Source organism: Gopherus flavomarginatus, chromosome 1 (genome assembly GCF_025201925.1).
Source record: "Gopherus flavomarginatus isolate rGopFla2 chromosome 1, rGopFla2.mat.asm, whole genome shotgun sequence".
Taxonomy (NCBI): Eukaryota; Metazoa; Chordata; order Testudines; family Testudinidae; genus Gopherus; species Gopherus flavomarginatus.
Window position 1 is genome coordinate 303,149,645 of NC_066617.1, and position 24,084 is coordinate 303,173,728.

Sequence of the window (24,084 nt, forward strand, 5' to 3'; positions counted from 1 at the left end):
TTGACTCCTGCTGCAAGCAACCTACCCTGCACTCTTCCCTAACAGCTTGCTTATGGAAATAAAGTTACTATCTTTTAAAAACCTTGTATTCTTTATTAAAACTCAGTTGCTGTAAGCAACCCACCCTCCCTCTTGCTTTAAAAAGCATGTAATTAAAAATACACCAGTAGGGGTTTTGGAGGAGGATGGGAGGGAGAGAAGAAAAAGGCAATTAAGGAAGCCTTGAAAACGAGTTTCATCATGGGCCAGGGTACGGTGTGACTGCCGTGTTTCTTTCCCCTTCATGAACCTCCCACCCCCCCCGCATGTATTGACTCCTGCTGCAAGCAAGCTACCCTCCACCCTTCCATAACAGCTTGCTTCTGGAAATAAAGTCATTCCCTGTAACCAACCCACCCTCCCATTTTCTTTGAATAGCATGTCATTATAAGAAGAGTAAGAGAAATAAAAAGGTACCCCAGGAGTGGTTTGGGAGGAGTATAGGAGGGAAGAAAAAGGCCATTAAGGACATTTCAATGTAATGACAGCCTTTTGGTTGGACTGTCCACGGGGGTGGAGTGGGCAGGTGCAGAAAGCCTTCCCCCACGCGTTCTTACACGTCTGGGTGTGGAATATGTGGGACATGGTGAGTACTGAGGGAGATTAAACATGGGCTGAAGTGGCACTCTGTGACCTCGCAGCTCTTCCAACAGACTTCGGAGGATGTCAGTTTGGTCGCGCAGGAGCTCCAGCGTTCCTTTCCACCACCGCTGATCTTCCTGCCGCCACATCTCATCTCGAGCGTCCCTCCTGTCCTCATGTTGGTCCCTCCTGTCCTCACGTTCACTGGCAGCGTTCCTGTACTTTGCGACCACGTCTTTCCACTCCCCCAGACGAGCTCTTTCACTTCGGGTTACTGCCATTATTTCTGTGAACATCTCCTCCCGTGTCCTCTTCTTCCTTATTCTCCTTATCTGACCTATCCGTCGGACTGGGGTAGGGAGGCTTGAAAAATGTGCAGCTGCATGAGTGGGGGAAAAGAGTGATAGAAGGATCATAAGAGATACATTTCACAGAACAATGGTTATACTCTTTCACAGTGAACTACACTATTCACCGTACTTAGCACATATCACTTCACTACAAGGTCGCCTTTTGATTCTTTTAATATTTAGTGCTTGCGGCTGTGGTGTCAGAGAGCAACACAGACACAGGTCTGGGGATTACAAATCAGCTTGCAGGCGGACATGGTAAGGCATACATCTAATGGCAGTTAACCGTACAACCTCTTCCTTTCCCCCGTACCACTGGCTATTACCAGGTAACATTCATGCTTGGCAGCCAAACTGCTAAAAAGCACATCTTTTGCTTCTTTTCTTATGCCATCAGAAAGGTTAAGCACTAGAGGAAAATTGTGAATGGTTTCCCCCCCTACTCTGCATGTCTGCTGTAATGGCAGGTCACTGAAACCTTACCACCTCCCCCTTCCCCCCTCTATGCCTTGGCAATTAGCAGCGAAAATTCCTGCTGCCCAAATGCTAAAAAGGTCAGCGCCATTAGAGACACCTCCCCGTAGGAATGGGCTGTTTTTTACCCCCTGCCCCCCCATGGCTAACTGCAAGGGAAGGATTTTTTTAAAGGCGCAGGAAAGCAGCTACGAAGGAATGGTCATCTCTGTCCCCTTAATAAACTACATTACTTTTTACCAGGTGACCATGAACGATATCACTTTCCTGAGGATTACAGACAGAGAAAAAGAAATTATGCTTCTTGAATGCCAGCAATCCCCGGGACCATACGCAGCTAGGCTTTGTCACGCAATGATACCCGATTACGTGCTCCAGGCATGGCGTGGTAAAGTTTCGTACCATGGTGGACGGAATAAGGCTGCCCTGCCCAGAAACCTTCTGAAAAGGCTTTTGGGGTACCTACAGGAGTGCTTCATAGAGATGTCCCTGGAGGATTTCCGCTCCATCCCCAGACATGTTAACAGACTTTTCCAGTAACTTTACTGCCAGCTAATGCATGCAAGCCCTCATGGCAAATCAATCATTAAAAAACGGTTGCTTTTAAACTATGTTTTTTATTTAAAAAAGTACACTCACCAGAGGTCGCTTCCATGGCTTCATTGTCTGGGCTAGTGGCTTGGGAGGGCTGGGAGGGTAATTCTGTCTGGTTGAGAAAAAACTCCTGGCTGTTGGGGAGAATGGAGTGCTGTGTGGTCTCTGCCAGCTCGTCCTCCTCTTCGTCCTCCACATCTTCGCCGTCCGCAGAATCATCAGCAATGGCTGAGATTACTACCCTCACCTCTGAATCCACAGACAAGGGGGGGCTTGTCGTGGCGCTGCCTCCTAAAATTGCATGCAGCTCCGCGTAGAAGCGGCATGTTTTTGGCTCAGATCCGGATCTGCCATTTGCTGCTTTTGCTTTCTGATACGCTTGTCTGAGCTCCTTCACTTTAACTCTGCACTGCACCAAGTCCCTGCTATGGCCTCTCTGCCTCATGGCATTAGAAATTTTTTCAAAAGTTTTCTCATTTCATCTACTGGAACGCCGTTCTGATAGCACAGAATCTTCTCCCCATACAGCGATCAGATCCAATAACTCCTGTGTGTTCCACGCTGGAGCTCTTTTCCTATTCTCAGGAGACTGCATTGTTACCTGTGCTGCTGAGAGCTCCATGCTGGCCAAACAGGAAATGCAATTCAAAAGTTCCCAGGGCTTTTCCTGTGTACCTGGCCAGTGCAGTAGAGTTCCTTTACCTGTCCAGAGTGGCCACTGGTGCACTGTGGGATACCTCCCAGAGGCCATTAACTTCGATTTCCGTCCACACTAGCCCTAAATCGATTTTGTAAAATCGATTTTAGGGTTACTCCTTTCGTTTAGCTGGAGTACAGAAATCGATTTTAAGACCCCTTAAAATCGATTTTAAGTGCCTTGTAGTGTGGACGGGTACAGCGTTAAATCGATTTAACTCTGTTTAAATCGATTTAATGCTGCAGTGTGGACCTGCCCTTGGAGTTGCCTGGCAAACAGGAACCGAGAGTGGGAGGAGTGCGTGGCTCCCCTTATAGCACGATATAGACGCGCCACTCCAGGGATCACTGCAGTGCTCCCCCCATATGGGTACTGCTAAGGAAAAAATCTTCCGTCACCAGTGCACATGGCGAGCACACACACCTACTGTGGAATAAACATGAGCAGCACATCTCAAAGAATGCCAGTTACGGAACAGGTAACTGTCCTTTCCTTGATATTGCTCATTACCAGTGAGTCTCAAATGAAGACTCAAAAATAGTTTTGTTCCTAGAGAATACATTTTGTATGATCTAACTTCGTCACTAGTTTAAAGTATTGCAATCTTATTTTGGCATCATGACTGTGAAATGTAGGAATTGCTGCATATGTACCCTGCTGGCCAGTGTGTTACATGTCTCGCCCTCTGTGCTCAATTCATAGAAGATGAGTCTGTTAAAGTCTCCAGCTATAGAGCTTAGTTCAAGATGCAGAGTCATACATTTAGATTTGGAGGTGCCTACTTCAGTCAATGTTGTATTAGCCAAGATGGTGGTCATCACATACAGGTTACAAATACTTCCCTTCTTGATGAATAAATTTAGCACAGAAATCACAAGTAATTTTGGTAACCAAATAAGGAGCCACCCCGTTCTTCTTTGTAATATATACTGTTAAAGTAGTACCACTTGGATACCTTTTATTGTATGTTACCTGAACAGGTATGGCTTGGGAATCCTTCAAGGCTCTTTCACTTAAATTCCTATCCCATGCAGTGTCAAATCTTGGTTGCACACCATGGGCATTTGGAACAGTGACTGTCAATGTAATGTTTCCAGAAAGCTCTTCTGTAAATGGATTCCCAACCCTTTTCCTTCTACTGTTAGGAGTAATATGGGCTTATGTATTGATCCATAGTCTGCTGTACCAAATAGGTTTTCTTGGCTTTTATTGTTATGAATACGAACTACATTAACACCTGGGAGCCCAAATCATGGATCATGGTCCCGTTGTGCTAATCACTGTATAAACACGTAGCAAAAAGAAGGTCCCTGTCTCAAAGGGCCATTAAAATTTGTTTTCGTGTGGATTTAATGTGACAGCAGGAATAAATATGGCATTATTATACAAGTGTGATGCAAGAACCTCTTAAATGCCATCTGACAAAGGGATGCAGCAAACCATAATGAACTGAGTTCTGGCATTTGCTCCCTTGTGGTGGCTTTGACAGATGAATCACTATATCATGTTGCAAATTATCATAATTACTTTTGCTTTCTTCTGACCATATCAAAATGCCCCATACAAAATAAACTCACAACCTCTGTGACAGAGATCCCTTTTATGAAGGATTCCATTTTTTTAACAAACATTTCTCAACTGAGACCTGCACCCAACACATGCCTTAATAGGATATTTATCCATAAAGAATAAGATGTAAGAGATTTACAGAGAGCTCCTAACTTGAGGTTTATAATCATTGTGAGATGTATGTAGAGTAACTCCTCACTTAACATTGTAGTTACGTTTCTGAAAAATGCGACTTTAAGTGAAATGGTATGTTAAGCGAATCCAATTTCCTCATAAGAATTAATGTAAATGGGGGGGGTTAGGTTTCAGGGAAATTTTTTTTCAGCAGACAAAAGACTTTTGTGTGGTGAAAATGTGTATTGTATGTGTATGTATATATCAAATAAATAATACACACACAAAAATACATTTTAAACAAACAATTGAATACTGATACAGAGCAAAGATGATTGTGGAGCTTGGATGAGGTGGCGAAGTCAGAGGGTGGGATATTTCCCAGGGGATGCCTTGCTGCTAAAGATTAACTAGCAATTGACTGAGCCCTCAAGGGTTAACTCATTGTTAATGTAGCTTCACACTCTACAAGGCAGCACAAATGGAGATAGGGGAGACAGCATGGCAAACAGACACACCCTGTGAGAGATGTGCATTGCTCCTTTAAGTACACTGACCCCACTGTAAGCACACTGCCTTTTAAAGTTAATCAACAAGCTGAGATGGCAGCTGCTGCCAGGAAGCTCCCTCCATCCTGAGCCCTGTCATGTGTCCCCATGTTCTATGGAAGATGGGGTAAGTGGGGTGCAGGGGGAGGGGGACACCCTGACATTAACCCCCCTCCGCCCTCCCTCCCCCACAACAAACAGGAGGCTCTGGGGAGCAGCTCCAAGGCAGAGGGCAGGAGCAGCATATGGCAGGGGGGAGGGTCAGCTGAACTGCTGGCAATTGATAGCCTGCTGAGTGGCGGCTGCACAGGGAACTTAGTAGGGGAATGGGGAGCTGATAGGGGGGCTGCTGGTCCACCCTGGTTCCAAGCCCCCACCAGCTAGCTGCAACGGGCTGCTCTTCCTGCAAGCAGTGGACAAAGCAGGCGGCTGCCAAACGACATTATAAGGGAGCATTTGTACGACTTTAAACTAGCATGTTCCCTGTTGATCAGCAACGTAATAACGAAACATTAACCGGGACGACTTTAAGTGAGGAGTTACTGTATGGGTAATATTTTAGGAGTAACGTATTGATGTTGAAAGTATGTTTTACATACTTGGAATAGAAATTAGTCATCTGGAGATATGTCTCGGTGACGGTCCATTTGTGCATCCCATTTGGCCATTGATGAAATGCGCTACTCAATTGTTTAGCTTTGCACAATATTAAGACTTTGGGAAACCATCAGAGGGAACAACAATCAATCTAAACCACTTAAAGGAAGTGTATGCAGCTACTGCCCTGCATCTATTGTGTTTCCTTCCTCCCCTGATGCTGCCTTGTAGAGCGTGCTGCCTTGCTGCCTTGTAGAGCATGAGTCCATGCTGCCTTGTAGAACATGAGACTACATTAACAACAGCGTATTAACCTTTAAGGGCTCAGCCGAGCGCTATTTCATCATTTAGCTGCAAGGCATTCCCTGGGAAATATTCCACCCTCTTACTCTGGGACCTCACCCAAGCTTCACAATCCTTCATTGCTGAGCACAATACTAAACTGCTGAAAATTGTTTAAAACGTATACTGTACATGTACATAATGTCTTTTGTCTGGTGGAAAAAAAATTCCCTGGAACTTAAACTCTACCCTCTCCCCCATTTGCATGAATTCTTATGGTGAAATTGGATTCGCTTAACATTGTTTCACTTAAAGTCGCATTTTTCAGGAGCATAACTACAACCTTAAATGAGGAGTTACTGTATGCATAAATGTAAACTCAGGTTTGCATTTTATGATTTTATTGTGTATTGTAACCATTTGTTTCCACCACTCTTATTACTTTAGTCTTTCTTACAACAAAACAAAAGTAAGTTTATTTAAGTGCTCACAAGTGCTATGTGGTTTATAGCAGTTGTGATTTAAGGTAAAACTTGTAAATAAGGGTGTACTGTACCTCTGGGTGCAGATAATCTGGCATTTCGGTGAGTATCCAGTGTCGGGCTGGATATCGCAGGAGGAATGATTCAAACGGTGTTTTAATGATTCAACACCTGTTTTATTCCAGTCACTTTTCTCAGTACCTTAAAACTTTTTGAGATGATCTGTAAAGATAATGAACAGACTCATTTTTCATGTATGCTACATTTTGAGTGTCTTCACTAAAATCATCTTGGACTTGATTCATTATAATTAACCTTTTTTTTTCTGTTGTACTTGAATGTTCTGATATTAAAAGAGGTAATCAAAAGGTCTGCTGTTTTTCTGCTTAGTGAAACAAATAGCCATAAAATGTCAAGTTCTCACCGCTTGTAAAACATTTTGTAGTTGAATTATGTATTTTTGGTACATTTTGGATATTTTTCTCTCTTCCTTTATGCTGTTAAAACATTCATTTAGAATTTAAATATCATGCTACACTGAACATACCTGGGCTTTGTCTTACTGACAAGTGTTGCTTTCTGACTTTTTTGCTTGGTTTATTTGCAGTCATAAATATTTACTGAAAACTCAAACAACGTATGATACAACTTCAAATATTGCCACCTGTTTTACTCACAGTTTAGGATAATGTCATAGTACAGTTCCTAAGATGTTTTTTTGTTAAGTATCAGGAATCAAGTTTTTCTCATAAATAACAATTGTACTGGGTAATCTGTATAAACTAATTGTGTACCAGAAAGAAAATAAGTGTGACTTTCCTCTTGCAGGGAAGCCTCAAGAGCAGCCGACAGATTACAGCGCAGGAATTCATCCTGGAACTAAAATCTGGAGCAACAGATGAAAGACTTGTCACTTGCTTAGAATCTCTACGGGTTTCTTTGACCAGTAACCCTGTCAGGTAATTCCTCCATCTGCTAGGGCATATTGCAACATTTAACAATGTTCTGTAGTCTTTTATCATAGAATTTTATAGTAAATTCTCTTCCAAATAAAATGAATAGGTGAGTTTTAAGTATGCATACTTCGATGCTATTTGATTTAATTTACCTCTGTTAATGCCGTTCTGGTTTTAAAGCTGTCTGTACATTTTTTTTCTTCTTTTCTGGTTCTCTAATTTTTACGTAGGCTCTTACTCTTTTCTTGTCTGGAAGAAAATAAGGGACAAAACGTGAAGCAATTTTTATATCCAAAGAATAGTCAATTCTGGCTACATCTGAATGCTACATAAGGATATGTCAGTGGTGTTGTAGTTGTGTTGGTTCTAGAACAGGGGTTGGCAACCTCTGGCACGCAGCTTGCCAGGATAAGCACCCTGGCTGGCCGGGCCAGTTTGTTTACCTGCTATGTCCACAGGTTCAGCCGATCGTGGCTCCCACTGGCTGCGGTTTGCCGCTCCAGGCCAATGGGGGCTGCGGGAATTGGCATGAGCCGAGGGATATTTTGGCTGCAGCTTCCCACTAAAGCTCACCCAGGCGTTGTCAATCTCCCCGGCACTGGTCTTTGTCGTGCTGTCGCTGAGATCTCAAGGGTGTGCCCCCATGCGGCACTGCTCCCTGTACCCCCAGCACCAGTTGGACCATTTGTGGCACCTGTCTGTGCCCCTGCCCCTCACCAGTCTTCGGAGGGTAATGACTTCTCGAGCTTGGAGGCCCAATTCATCCCCTTGCCCAGGCAACATGATTGGGTTCTGGAGAGTGTGTCCACGGCATTGGTGCTGACCTGGCAGCAGAGCCTGAGGCCAACCCAATGACCTTATTGGAATCCATGAAGCAATCCCTTTAGGCCGGTGCCCCTCTCCTGTCAGCCCTCCATGGCTCTTTCAGACAGGCTGAAGGTGGCTCCGCGGTACCCATGGCTCCAGACTTGGTTCAGGACTTCCCGGAGGCTGCTGCTGGTGGGGAGCAGCCAGTATCCACTTCAAGGCTGTCCTCCCAGAAGGCTGAGGGGAAATATGATTGCTCTTTATAAATATATCAAAGGGATAAATACCAGGGAGGGAGAGCAATTATTTAAGCTCAATACCAATATGGACACAAGAACAAATGGATATAAACTGGCCATCAGGAATTTTAGACTTGAAATTAGGCAAAGGTTTCTGACCATCAGAGGAGTGAAGTTCTGGAATAGCCTTCCGAGGGGAGCAGTGGAGGGAAAAGACACATTTGGCTTCAAGACTAAGCTTGATAAGTTTATGAAAGGGATGGTGTGAAGGGATAGCCTAATTTTTGCAATTAATTGATCTTTGACTATTAGCGGTAAATATGCCCAATGGCCTGTAATGGGACACTAGATAGGGTGGGATCTGAGTTACTACAGAGAATTTTTTCCTGGATATCTGGCTGGTTAGTCTTGCCCACATGCTCAGGGTTTAGCTGATCGCCATATTTGGGGTTGGGAAGGAATTTTCCTCCAAGGCAGATTGGCAGGGGTCCTGGGAGTTTTTCGCCTTCCTCTGCAGCATGGGGCACTTGCTGGAGGATTCTCTGTGCCTTGAAGTCTCTAAACTACAAGTTGAGGATTTGAGTAGCTCGGACATAGGTCAGGGGTTTGTTAAAGGAGTGGATGGGTGAGATTCTGTGGCCTGCGTTGTACAGGAGGTCAAACTATTAGATCATAATGGTCCCTTCTGACCTTAAAGTCCTATGAGTCTAAGGGTATGTCTACACTATGGGATTACTCCAATTTTACATAAACCGGTTTTGTAAAACAGATTGTATAAAGGTCGAGTGCACGCGGCCACACTAAGCACGTTAATTTGGTGATGTGCGTCCATGTACCGAGGCTAGCGTCGATTTTCCAGAGCGCTGCACTGTGGGTAGCTATCCTGTATCTATCCCATAGTTCCCGCAGTCTCCCTCACCCATTTGAATTCTGAGTTGAGATCCCAATGCAAAAACAGTGTCGCCGGTGATTCTGGGTAAATGTCGTCACTCAATCCTTCCGTGAAAGCAACAGCAGACAATCATTTCTTGCCCTTTTTCCTTGGATTGCCCTGGCAGACACCATAGCATGACAACCATGGAGCCCATTTTTGCTTTTTGTCACTGTCACTGTATGTGTACTGGATGCTGCTGACAGATGCAGTACTGCAGTGCTACGCAGCAACATTCGTTTGCCTTTGCAAGGTAGCAGAGTCAGTTACCATCCCTGTTGCACCGTCTGCCATGCCATTGTAAATTGGCGATGAGATGACGGTTATCAGTCATTGTGTACCATCTGCTGCTGTCATGGGTGCTCCTGGCTGGCCTCGCTGAGGTCGGCCGGGAGTGCATGGACAAAAATGGGAGTGACTCCCCGGGTCATTCCCTTTTTTATGTTTTGTCTAAAAATAGTTAGTCCTGCCTAGAATATGGGGCAAGTGTACTAGAGAACCAGAGAGCACAACTGCTCCGTGTCAGAGCCCCAGATATCCCGCGGAAATGTTGAGCTTCATGCCATTCTAGGGGGTGCCCCTGCAAACCCCACCCGTTGCTTCCCTCCTCCCCCAACCCTCTTGGGCTACCGTGGCAGTGTCCCCTCATTTGTGTGATGAAGTAATAAAGAATGCAGGAATAAGAAACACTAACTTTTTAGTGAGATAAAATGAGAGAGAGGAAGCCTCCAGCTGCTATGATAGTCCAGGCAGGACATTGAAGGGTGGCGAGGGAGAGGAGCCCAGCCTCCCGCTGCTGTGATAGTCCAAGCAGTACAGAATCTTTTCTTTAGATATGAAAGTGGGGGTGCTGATTGAGCTCAGCCTCCAGTTGCTATGATTAAGATGGTTACCAGCCATTCTGTACCTTATGCCGGGAATGACCAGGAGTTATTCCCATTTTTACCCAGGCGCCCCCGGCCGACCTCACCGAGGCCAGCCAGGAGCACTCACGGGCTGATGATGACATGGATAGCAGTCATATTGTACCATCTGCCACCGGGAAGGGGATGCTGGTGTTGAGCGCTGCAGCACCCCGTCTACTAGCAGCATGCAATAGACATAGGGTGACATTGAAAAAAGGCGAGACTCTTTTTCCCCTTTTCTTACGGGGTGTGTGTGTGTGTGTGTGTGTGTGTGTGTGTGTAAATGGACGACATATACCCTGAAATACCCAGGAAAATGTTTTTGACCCTTCAGGCTTTGGGAGCTCAGCCAAGAATGCAAATACTTTTCGGAGACTGCTGTGGACTGTGGGATAGCTGGAGTCCTCAGTACCCCCTCCCCTCCCTCCATGAGCATCCATTGATTCTTTGGCTTTCCGTTATGCTTTTCACGCAGCACTGTGATGTGGCCTCTGTCTATCATAGACAGACTGGCGATTTTTTCAAATTCTTTGGCATTTTGTCTTCTGTAACAGAGCTGTGATGGAACAGATTTGTCTCCCCCTACAGCGATCAGATCCAGTATCTTCTGTACAGTCCATGCTGGAGATCTTTTTGGATTTGGGACTGCATCACCACCTGTGCTGATCAGAGCTCCACGCTTGGGAAACAGGAAATGAAATTCAAAAGTTTGTAGGGCTTTTCCTGTCTACCTGGCCGTTGCATCTGAGTTCAGATTGCTTTCCAGAGCAGTCACAGTGATGCACTGTAGGATACCGCCCGGAGGCCAATACCATCGATTTACGGCCACACTAACCCTAATCTGACATGGCAATACCGACTTCAGCGCTACTTCTCTCGTTGGGGAGGAGTACAGAAATCAGTTTAAAGAGCCCTTTATATCGATATAAAGGGCCTCGTTGTGTGGACGGGTGCAGGGTTAAATTGGTTTAATGCTGCTAAATTTGGTTTAAATGCTTAGTGTAGTCCAGGCCTGAGACACCCCTGGACCTCCCCTAGTCATCCAATCATCTAGAAGATGTGGTGGTTGGCCTTTCAGAGCTAGCTCACTGGACAATTTCTGTGTGCACTGCGTGCACAGGCACTGGTTCGCAGGGTGGTGTTGAACTTGAGCCTCAAGGCGGAAGAGATGGAGGAGCAGATGGGCACATTCATATAAGGTGCTCTCCACATCTGCCCCAGCGCGAATTGCATTCTTGGTACACAAGGGGGTCCTGAACGTTGCCAAAATCATCTGGCAAACCCAGTATTCCATCCCGCCCATCTCTAAAAGGGCAGAAAAGAAGTACTTAGTTCCCTTAAAAGGGGTCAAGTACTTGTACTCCCACCAACCACTGGCGTCATTGGTCGTGATGGCAGAAAACGAGACAAGCAGGGGGCCACCAGTTCCACCAATAAGAATAAAGAGGCAAAGAGACTAGATTTGTTTAGTCATAAAATTTATTCCATGGCCAGCCTCTGGTTTCGGGTGGTTAACTACCAGGTCTTCTTGGGCTGCTACAGTTGTAACTTGTGGGGCTCTCTCCTCAAGTTCAAGTACTCCATGTCCTAGGAGGTGGCCCAGGAGTTCACCAGATGACCCTGGTGAAAGGGGACCACAGCAGCCCGGTGCTCTCTCCAGATGGTCTGGGATGCAGCCGATTCAGCTGCCAAGCGATTGTCTCTCGTGATGGTGATGTGGCAAAGTTCCTGGTTCCAGACCACCAACATGTCCCAGGAGATGCAGACCTCTGTTCAGGTCCTCCTGTTAGATGGTGTCAGCCTGTTTTCCGACCAAATGGATGTGTGTTTGTATGGCCTGAAGGATATGAGGGTGACCCTCTGCACCCTGGGGATGCATGCTCCTCAGATGTCCAGGCAGCTGTTCCTAGACAATGGCAGCCTCGATGGGGCCTGCAAGAAATAAGAAATGCCGCGTTTAAGCGCCACCACCCTTCGTCATCCCGATCTCCTGGACAGCCTGGCCTAGTGAAACACCAGGGGGGCTAGAAGTGCTCCTTTTGAGGGTGCGCTTGGGAGCCAACTGCCTGGATCCTTCCAACACTTTCCTCGATTGCCTTTCTCCCATACCGCTCGGCCTGGTCGCAGGTTACGTTGGATCGTGGACATAGTGCCTTGGGACTACACCCTGCAATTTTTGGCCACTTCTCCTTCCTCCCCGCCACCTCACTTCCCGTCCCTCTTCAGGGATCCTTCTCACGAGCAACTCCTTATTCAGGAGGTCAAGAATCTCCTAGGCTTAGAGGCTGTGGAGAAGGTTCCTCGGGATATGCAAGAGAGTATTCTACTCCTCCTGCTTCCTAATCCCGAAGTCAGAACAGGGACTCAGACCCATTCTGGATCTGTGACGCCTCAAGAAGTTGCTCATGAAGTCGAAATTGTGCATGATATTCCTGGCCTCCATCATCCCTTCCCTGGATCTGGTAGACTGGTGTGCTGCTCTCCATTTTGAAGGACACTTACTTCCCTGTCTCCATATTCCCAGGACACAGACATTTCCTGTGTTTCCTAGTGGTGGGATGCCATTTCCAGTTTACAGCGCTACTCTTTGGCCTGTCCTCGGCCCCCAGGATGTTCATGAAAGGCGTGGCGCCGGTGGTGGCTTACCTGAGGCATGGAGGGGTCAAGACCTTCCTGTATCTCGATGATTGGCTCATCAAGGGCAGTTCGATCTGGTGTGCTCCACTTGCAGCAATTTGCATCTGCTGATTAAATACAGAAAAATCCACATTAACACCTGTTTAACATGTAGAATTCATCGGAGCGGTTCTTGACTCCATGTGGACCAGGGCCTTCCTAATGGAAGCGTGCTTTCAAGCAATGTCAGTCTTGATTGGCCACATAAAGAGTCAACCGCTCACCACAGCCCGCGTGGCCGTGTGTACCTACATGGTAAGCCATGCCCGACTTCATCTGAGGCCCCTGAAGCATGGCTGGCCTCGGTCTACATTCCAAGTAGGCCCCCCCTTGACCTGAGTGGTCACAAGGTCTCATCTCTGGACTGGTGGCCGGATCCCAAGCTAGTGCTGCAGGGAGTCCTCTTCGCGACCCCATCGCCCTTGCTCACCTTGGTCTCGGACATATTGGATCTGGGCTGGAGGACCCATCTGGGTGAGCATAACACCCAGGGCCGTTGGCTGCAACACGACTCTAGCCCTCCATATCTATGTCAGGGAGCCCAGGGTGGTTAAACTGGTGTGCCAGGCTTTGTTGCTCCATCTGAAAGGCAAGGTGGTGCAGGTAATGGTAGACAATACGCCGCAATGTACCGGTGGGAGGGCGTACGTCAGCGCTCAGCCTCTGGGACTTTTATGTGTGGCATGCCATTCATTTGGTGGTCGCCCACCTACCCAGAGCCGAGAATGTCCTGGAGGATTGCCTCAGTGGAATCTTCTCGTCTTGCCAAGAATGGCGGTTCCATCTGGAGGTGGTCACTCTAGTTTTCCGCGAGTGGGGAACAGTTTGCGTCCAGAAAGAGAACAGAATACATGGCACTTCCTGTTCTGCTGGGCCTGGACAAGGGCTGTCTGGTTGGAAGCGCTGATGTATGCCTTCCCGCCGGCGCCATTAATCCTCAGAGTCCTGCTCGAGGTGAAGCAAGACAGAGTGACAGTGATCCTCATAGCCCCGGCATGGTTCTCCATGCTTCTGAGCCTTTCAACAGGCACCCTGTTGCAGTTGCCTCTTTGGCTGGATCTGCTGTCCCAGAACCACAGGAATCTGCTGCGTCTGAACCTGACAGCACTGCACTTGATGGCCTTGTTTCTGAGTGTCTGAGTGGGGAAGAATGGCAGTGTTCTTCCGGTGTCCAGCAGGTCCTTCTGAGCAGCAGGAAACCCTCCACCAGGACTATCTAAGTGGCTAAGAGGAAGTGGTTCACATATTGGACCTCAGATCGCTGCATCCGAGTGGAAGAGGCCCCGTTGCATGATATCCTGGACTGGGTTTGCTGCATCTTAAGCTCCAGAGTCTGTCGCTGTCCTCTGTCAGGGTGCATCTGGTGACCATTTCAGTTTTCTATCCTCCATTTCATGGCAGGCTGGTGTTAACCCATCCTATGATGGCGCGGTTCCTGAAACCTCTGGAGCGCCTTTACCTGCATGTTCAGGACCCGGTCTTTCCTTTCTACCTGAACTTTGTGCTATCCAGGCTCACGGACCCTCCTTGAGCCCCTGGCTACCTGATCCCTTCTGCTTCTCTTCTGGAAGATCTCCTTTTTGGTTGCTATAACTTTGGCCTGTAGGATATCAGAGATCAAGGTACTCATGTCAGAGCTGCCTTATATGATCTTCTGTAAGGACAAGGTTGAGCTGTGTCCACACCTGGCTTTTCTCCACAAGGTCATCCCCAGTTCCATACTGGTTGGGACACATACCTACCGGTCTTTTGCCCGAAGCTTCGTACTACGGTTGAGGCACAAAAGCTGCTTACTCTGAACATCTGGCGGGCATTGACCTTCTATGTAGAGAGGACGAAGCTGTTCCGTAAGTCTACACAATTGTTTGTTGCTGTCATGGCCGGGTTGCCTAGTGTCTACCCAGAGAATCTCATCCTGGATTATAGCATCCGCTACTGCTATGAGCTGGCAAAGGTGTCCCTGCTAGCGATTGTGATGGCTAACTTGACCAGGGCACAGGCTTCATGGTCAGCCTTTGTCACTCAGGTGCCGATCTAGGAAATTTTCCAAGCCGCTGTGACAAAATGGGAATGTTCTTGATGTGTTTAAATACTGAGTGGAGAGTATTGACCTGGGAAGGTTGCCGGGGAGTTTTGCTGGGACTGCCTGTATTGGGGAAGGGGATATACCTGAGCATGTAACATGAGAACCCAGGATGGGGGTTGGAGGTCAGGTAACACCTCTGCCCGGGAAACTGGACAAAGGACACGAAGACTCGGGGAGGAGCCGAAGGGAGGCTGAGTGAGAGGCTGGACGTAGTTTCAGTTTGGAGCTCCAGGGATATGGAGAGGGATGCTCCGATGGGGCTTGGGCTCCCTGATGGGGCTGTGGCTTCCTTGGGGCCCTCAGATGGACCTAACTAAAGGGGGTCCTGTTGTCTGTACCGGCAAGACCTGTTTTGCACTGTGTTCATGTAGTCTAAATAAACCTTTGGTTTTATTGGCTGGCTGAGTGTCGTGGTGAATCACAGGAAGCCAGGGGTGCAGGGCCTTGTCTCCCCCACACTTTGTGACAGCCACAACCTGGTAGTCTGTCCACACATTTGCATTGCAGTATGCACTGACCCAGCAAGCTTGGGCTGATGCTGCTTTCGGCAGCGTAGTACTTCAATCTGCAAGACTGTGAACTCCAAACTCACTTCCAGGGATTCTGCTTGAAGGACATAAATCCACACAGTGTAGAGGTTAAGCATCGGAGTTTATTACACACAGCGCTGGCAGAGTGTCACCTTGCTTATCAGTCTCAGAGACACTGTCAATCAGTTGATTACAACAGAATATACAGATTTTCTATGGGCAGGGAAAGTGTCGGGGTAGGCAGTTCCACACCCTGGGATAGGTTTTGCAGCAAGACAAGATAGCACATTAGCCAGTGGTTAAAAGGTTACATAATGTCTCCACCCATGGTCTCAAGTTAGCAAGTTAACGTTTAATTAGATACTTTGTTAAAATGTTATTAGTATAAAATATATATATAATATTTAATTTTGATTTGAGGTCCATAGGAATGGAGCAACTCCTTTGCTTATCCAACAGGTACATTCCTAGGGGTTAAAGCAAAGAAACAGGGAAACTATATGTCAATAAAGATTGTCCCTTTTATGTCTTAAGGCAGGCATTGGTCCCTGGGAAGAGAGGTGGAAGGATGCCATATCTTATACTGACATGTGCCAACTTTTCATAAACTCAGGGTTGGATCTGTGGGAAAAATCTTCTCTACAGAAGAGACTGATGCAATAGGAACAGGGATCCTTTGTTCAATTTGCAACTCTGAATAAGACACAATTATTTAGTTCTTAGCTCCAACACCTGGCAATTTGCTGTCCAGGCCTATTTTAGCAAAACAAGATTTGTTTACCCCAGCTTTCTCTTAACTAATTACTATTTGCTAGGTCTCTGGTTTCTTGACCATACTCTGGACTTTGGGTCTGAGAAAGAGCTGGCACAATCCATATACCAGGTTGTTATATAAAATGCATATGATTTTAACCCTTGACTGCTTGTGAGTCCCCTACAATGGAATCAACATGAGCAAGCACTTGAAGAAGAAAAGTTACTTGCCTTGCATAACTATTCTTCGAGATGTGTTACTCATGTAGTTCCATTATCCGTGCTCCTGGCCTGTCATCATAGTTGTTGGCAAGAAGGAATGGGCGTGAACAACACATTTAGAAGAACAACAGTTATGAAAGGCAAATAAGGTTTTTTTTTCTCTTTCCACATGGAATGTTTTAGTTTTTGTTCATCTACTGGGAAATGATAATCTTGGAGGCTAAGTTCAGCCTGTCTCCATTGTATAGGGTTGTTCCATAAGACTTGTAATGCTATTTATGCTCTAGCTGTTTTGAAAGGATAATTGTTCCTAACTGTGTTACCAAGTGTTCCAGTGGATTCTCCATCACTAGCCATTTTTAAATCAAAATTGGCTTTTTCTAAAATATTCTAGTTAAAATAAAAAGTAATTCAGGGAAATCCTATGGCCTATTTTTTTGCAGGTCAGACTAGATAATCACAATGGTACCTTCTGGCCTTATAGTTTATGGAAAAACAACAAACTACTTCCTCACACTGCAGAACTTAGATTTTACAGCTCCTACTTCTCCTTCGTCGTAGAAGGTGTGTACTTAGGGTGCTACTTTGAAATTGGTGCCTGGTGATGTTCCACTATGACTTTATGGGACATAAGCAGCAGGAATAGGCATCGCTTTTCCCTTTTGAAAAGCTAGCTTTGGAAGGATAACCACCAACACAATCCATATACTTAAGTGCTTGCTTGTTTCAGCATATTATGTAAAATGACAGCACAAGATAGTCATGATACGACAGTTTTTTCTCCTTTAGAAGAATAGTTTTAGGTTATGTGGAGTGATTGGCTCAGTGCTGAATAGGGCACAGAAGGTACTGTCTATTTGTTACTGGCTCACCTGAGCCAGTGGGCATCTTGCAAAGTCTGTTTGCCATACTATTACAGTAATAAACTGATATTTATCTCAAGATGGCCACCTGGGCTTTTAAGTTCCATAACATAAAACAGTCTTTTGCTGGTTTAGCCAAAAGCAGGGGCTAGTTAAGCCTCTCAGGAAGTTGGGTTTCCTGGTTAAGACAATGAAAAATCTTTCCTCCCTTCTCCTAGCTTCACCCAGAACTGATGTCTGGAGGAAACAGCTAGACATTTTAATCTGGCCTGCTCGGCCCTGATTGGCTTCTTTCTTCCTGCTTCCATCCCTTTGAATGGCCTTTCTAGGCAGTTCTTGGTGTTGTACACTAATTTTTGTCACCTCTAAAACACACCAACCTCAGATGGGATGCGCCAAGTTGGAGGCCTCTCCAGAAGGTGGCACCCAACACCTGGTACACCATGTCACACCCTTCTCCAAGGATACAAAGGGAAACTCTTTGGATATAAACATTGCTTCATATTTTCTATCTGAAAGGAAAAGAGGAGTTCTTGCATGTATTTTGTCTTTTTTTTAAACCAAAAATCTTATTTAAAAACAATAAAAGTGACAGACACGTGGAACTTGCAGTGTTAACAGGCAAAATAAAAATGCACTATGTTCCTCCACACCCTTCACCTTTTAATATTATGGATGTAGGACCTCAGTTTTATTGGTGGGGGTTAGCATTTGTTGATTTTGTGGAAGAAGGAAATTTTGAGGAGGAATTTGAGATGAATGAATACTTGGGTTAGGAACAATATTTTATGTAAGTGGCTCAATATAAAATGACAGGGAAACGAAGGGTAAGGTAAGGGGAGATAAAGTGGCAGGGGAAGGGGAGTGGAGGACTAGTTGTGGGAAGTGAGAGAAAAGATTAAGCCTATAAAAATGAGGATGTGAAGCTTAAACTAGACAGACAATGCAAGAGGAATTCGGTGAAGGTATTTGAAGGAAGGAGTAATGTGAGCTGAGCAACATTTAAAAGTGATACTGTTTAGCTTCATTTGACTGGAATATGGTAGCTGGAACAGCCTGTAGCTTGATTTGGGGTGTGTTAGTAATGTTGATTTAATTTATCCACTTAATTTAATTTTACTTAATTAATTTTGATTACTATTAGTAATAATGTATACTAATTAGTATGGGTTTAGTCTTGCCAATTTGATCAGAAGATAAAAGTTCATCTTGAATCAGGCTTCATAGAGTTTATAAAAGGACCTTTGAGGGTATGACAGAAAGCTCAACTGAGACAGATATAGTCATAAAGACCTTTTATTAAAATCAATGAAATAGTAAGCAAATGGTGAAACAGAACAGGGGTCGGCAACCTGTGGCACGCGGCTCGCCAGGGTGAGCACCCTGTCGGGCCAGGCCAGTTTGTTTACCTGGTATGTTGGCAGGCTTGGCCAACTGCGGCTCCCATTGACTGCGGTTCGCTGTCCCAGGCCAATGGGTTGGCGGGAAGCTGCGGCCACCACGTCCATTGGCCTGCAGTGCTTCCCGCTGCCCTCATTGGCCTGGGACAGCGAACTGTGGCCAGTGGAAGCTGCAGTCTGCCTAACCTGCTGACGTGGCAGGTAAACAAACTGGCCCGGCCCACCAGGGTGCTTACTATTTTACTATTGACATCACATAGTTACTCTTGTTTTGCAGTTAACTTTGCATAACAGTCAAGCAGGCTGAAATCAATCTAGTATTGCAATAAATATACAGTCATATGTTTTCAAGACTTATTACTGTACCTACAGATCAAAGCTATACAGCTTTCAACTTGATGTGAACAGTTCTAAAACTGTAAAATTGGTTTCACTTATCTTTGTGAAATCAAATCTAGTTTAGTCATTCCGTCTTGCGCTTCATAGGACTGAGGTTGAGTATTTATTAGAAGACTGAGTTGTCAACATGTATGGTGAATAATATTTCTAAGTTTTTGTGCTTGTAAACTACGTACTTTGTTTTTGACAAGCTGATGGATAACCTTAATTTCACAAAAAGTAGTGATGGAGAGAAAATTATTAAAAATGTTTAATTCCAGAGAAATTGTGTTATGAATAAAACAAGCACAACACAATAAAATCAAGCTCTTGCCAATCAGTTTTGCATTTGTTTTTAGCTGTTTTAATTTGTGGAAGATCTAAAAATTAGTCTCCAAAACTAGCTTTTTTTGATAAATAACAAACAAACGTCAATACATTTTTGAGTTCTATGTAAAATCAGTGTTCATGGCTCTAGGAATCTCTACAGGAGTCATAAATTCCTTTTACTGATGCGAAGTATGTACAATATTACTACACTTTTCAACAAGAAAATAAAAGGCTCATGATCTTGTACTATTGAGTAGTAACAACCAGGCAATCATAAATTGTTATTGTTTAATAAAGCATATTTAAAATTATAGGTGGAACTGATAGCAATACCTATAGGTAAGGCTTGCTTGTGCTTTGTAATTATTAGACCCTGTTTTTAATTGCTTGCATCTCAGCATGGAAACTTTGTTTGAATGGCTGAAGTTTGGCCTGGTGTCTGCCTCAAGCAGTTTTTTTTAATGTTTCAGCAGAAACAGTTTAGCCGTTTCAAAGAATGAGTTTAGCAAATATGTTTTGCTTATTTAAAAAAAATCATAATTACTTGAGTACAAGGGGATGGGCAGAGACAAATTATGGGATTTGGAGTTGACAGACAAACTGGGGGTGTCTTTTGGAGGGAGAAGAGGTGAGGTAAAACCACTAGAGTATGCTCAGTTCTAGAACTTGGAATGTAACCCAGCATTCCAGAGTCTCAGCATTCCTCTGTTTAGTTAACAGCTGTGAAACCAGCTGGCAAATTCTTAACCCACTTTTTGCTGGTTACAAGAATAACAGCTTTCTTTTGCTGTCTATTATTCTATCACTTCAAATGGGAAAGATATATGCCGTGGATGTTAAAAACTGTTGATATATATGGTTATCACTAGAGAGCCACGTCATAAAATGGTTTTTTTTGAAATTTTCTGAAGAAAACTAGGAAATTGCATACAAATACAGATACTAACTTTGTAATCTTAATGTTCTTTTAAACACTTGAAAGTTATTTGAAAGTATTCAGTTGCCTGTGCAATTGTAGTTTGGCCCCCTTGTGTGCATGCATTGATAATTTTCAGTTACATGATGACACTTCCCTCTGCACATGACCCTTGCCTCATTCATTGTATAGGATGGATAGTACTCTGGGAATGAATCAACGTCATTTTTAACTTAGCCATGGAGCTGTCATTTGAGCGATCTCCAGCAGTCTAGGTGGTTACAGTCTATACGACAACAGAGTGAATATCCGGGCCTACAAAAATGATCTGGTCCTGATTGGAGACTCTTGGGATTGTCTGCAATAAATGCTTGACATCACCAGCAAGGCTGCGAACTGGATGGGACTCCACTTCAATGCCAGAAAGTGTGCATCAGTGTTTGAATATTGACCTGCTAAACCCAGGGTTGTGAGTTCAATCCTTGAGGGGGCCATTTAGGGATCTGGGGCAAAAATTTGTCTGGGGATTGGGCATGCTTTGAGCAGGAAGTTGGACTAGAGACCTCCTGAGGTCCCTTCCAACCCTCATATTCTATGATTCTTCCTCAAGGACAGGCAAACATGCCAACATCTTGGCATGCTGACGGGTTTCCGCGTCCAGCAGACACTGGAGGATGCCATTGATCCTGCTTTGAGCAGGAGGTTGGACTAAATGACCTCTTGAGATCCCCTCCAACCATGATATTCTATGCCATCACGGAGATCCTACGAGATGTGGCCGGAGTAGACTCCTCCCTACAGGCACCATGGCAGAAGATCAATGCCTTAACACTTTCTTGATCCTCTGTATCTCATTTGTCCTGAGGGGATCTGCTGTGGTGAAGGTACCTCTGAATGAGGCAGACAACACCATCTGGCAGCTGGTGAAGAAGTGGATGTTTCTTCCCTAGAGGGCCAGCAGTGGTGTACATCTCGCACAGGCAGTGTGGTGCCAACGTCCCTCGAATAGGTGTTCTGTGCAACATTGCTGTGATCACTCATGCCTTCTGATGTGTCCAGATGCGATGGTGAGGAACATCGTGGAGAGTGCTCTGCTGGCTACTGTCAAGAAGCGAATTGTCAGGACCCCATCCAATCAAGATGTCACCACCTACCTGAGCGGCTTGCAGGAAGGTGAATTTGGAAGAGATGGGGAGACTTTGCTTCACTCTGGACTAGTGCCTGCAACGGTACGTGACGACTGGAGAAGCATGTTGGCTGCCATTGGATGTGGTGCAAGGAATGCCGGAGCTGGGAGTCCTGGTGCCACAAGTGAAGAATACAGAGCACACTGTTATCGCTCCGAGAGCCACTTCGTCCCCGGGGGCAGCTTCACTCGATTTGCTGTCTGGAGGTTCATCCACTGGGTCCTGGCTCAACTGTGTCCACCACAGGAATCGGGACAAGTGATGCAGGAAGTGTGGCTATGCCAGCGAGATGCTACCCCATGTCCTGTGTAGCTGCAAGCCCCATTTGGGAGCTTCGCAGCTCCGACACAACGCCATCCAAGATCACCTGACCAGAGACATCCTGCCACCTGTGGGAAAGGTTGCTGTAAACTCTGCTATCCCCGGAACTGACAGCCAACTGCGATTGGCCATCATCGTCATCAACAAGGACCAAAGAAGATTATCGTGGTGGACATCACAGTGCTGTTTGAAAACAGGACCCCAGCCTTCCACGATATCCGAGCTCGAAAGGTAGAGAAGTATGCCTCTCTGACCGAAACCTTGAGAGCTAAGAGTTACTGGGTCCAGACACACGCACTGGTCGTTGGAGCTGTAGACACATGGGACCCCAGTAAGAATCACGTGCTGAGAGAAAGTGGAATCAGTCAATGCTATGCTTGGCTGATGTGACAACTCATGGTGTCGTATGTCATCAGGTGTTTGAGGGACATCTACATTGATCACATCACCGGACATTGGCAATACTAGGAAGGATGAGCTGGAGTGCCAATGAGAAGTGCAGTCAGGAAAGTAACAAATACTTTCCTCATGGATTGTATTTTCTAAATGGACAACCAACTTAATTCTCAATTACTGAGGGACAATCTCCACTCATTGATATACTTTGCTAGTTGTTCACTGAACATCTTTCATTCCGTGCACTGAAGACCAGGATCCTGTGTGAAAAATGGTATGTGACTGTTTAGGCAGTATTATGCATATGCACAAAGGGCCAAATGAAAGTTTAATGTGTAACCTAAATTCTGGCATTTCCAAACTTCTGAGCGCTGAAGAAGAAAGTAAAATTATTTTGCAAAGGCAAAAATATTTTCTGAAGATTGAAAGTGTCTGACAAGCATTATTCTCACTTTGTTTATACGTAATGCACTTTAAAGATGATGCACATTGTGGAAGATGAGGTAAATTATAGAAATTTTTCATTTGTTCAGCAGTGGTGTCAGGAAGCAGTGTCAGAGTCTGGCTTCATTGTAATTTGGATCCAATTTAGGTTATTCTGGAGAGATTTTCAGCATCTTATATGTTAACTTCAGAGCAATAGGTCTGATTTCTATATCTGGCAGTCACTGCTCTGCTCAGTAGGAGTTCAGGGGCCTCATTCTATCCTAGTAAGCCCTTTTGTAGCTGAATATGTGGGTACTGTGTAGACTTTCCGTATTTTACTACTTTGTATTGAAGATTGTATGCTTTTGCAGCTTACTTTCAAAAATTGAACCTGTCATTAAAAGAATGAAATTTTTGTCCAGCAGGGATTTTAATCCAATATGTCCTGATTAAATTCCAGTTTGCATAAATACTTTAAAGCTACCTACAAATATTCTTACTATTTCAATTGGATATGATACTCAGAAATCTTCTAAGATTGTGTCCTGGATTATTATTTTTTTTTTATTTTACTTGAGTTAGTTGCATTTCAGAGGTGTGTGCTGTGGCAATGCTTGTATCTACAGTGGTCACTCTGGAAATTTTTTATTCATTGTCATAAATCACTCTTCTCTGTAATCTGCAGTATTTTCTAAGTATTGTGTAAATGAAGCATAGGAAATACCTCAAATTCTGAGGTACTCATATTGCTCTTTTAATCAAAACTGGCAAGTTTCATTGAGCTATCATTGAATAGTTTGTAAAGACTTGAGGGGCACTTGGCTAAAATGATTCAGACTAGAGGACCCAGAGATAACATTAATTTGATAAAAAGGCTACTTTCTCATGGCAATGGCTAGAGGACATATCTCCAGGGTTCATACTATGTTCTTTCTGTTTTGGGCATGGTTGACTACAGGGTATGGTTAAAGTGCATACATGACAAAGCTGGTATAGATGGCACAGTGCCACAATGGTTTTAGTCATTCCTCTCCCACTGGACTCAGAGCATGGCGATTGTCAATTACTCTTCCCCAAGGGCCCTCATTTGCAAATTCCTCCACTGATTCCATCCTGTCCCCCTTTCTGTTCAAGGGATGATGACACAATATGGGCTTCACTGCCATCAGTATGCTGATGGCACTTGCTTGTTTATTCTCTACTTGTTGAACAGTGTCATCCAGAAGGATGTGAAAATTCATTCTGGAAATCAGCATTTATATGAAGATCAGCTGACTCAGGCCAGGCAAGAATGAGTTTATGCTGGTGGAGGGGAAAAATGCTTTGAGGCATTAGTTGGGTTGCTGTGCTGTTCAGTTTGCAAGTGTCCAAAGTGGAACAAAGCCTGAAGGTCTTGTTTATCTTATTGTTAATCCTAAACCACCAGGCACTGTC

At 45.0% G+C, this 24,084-nt stretch overlaps 1 protein-coding gene across 4 annotated transcripts in view; it reads left to right on the forward strand.

Moving 5' to 3' along the window:
- Positions 1-24,084, forward strand: part of DIAPH3 (diaphanous related formin 3) — a 555,175-nt gene that overhangs the window by 67,796 nt on the left and 463,295 nt on the right. For all 4 annotated transcript variants that reach the window (XM_050947581.1, XM_050947589.1, XM_050947561.1 and 1 more), the window contains one exon: positions 7,157-7,287. In XM_050947581.1, coding sequence (XP_050803538.1) covers positions 7,157-7,287 — 131 coding nt within the window. The remainder of the gene's footprint in view (positions 1-7,156; positions 7,288-24,084) is intronic.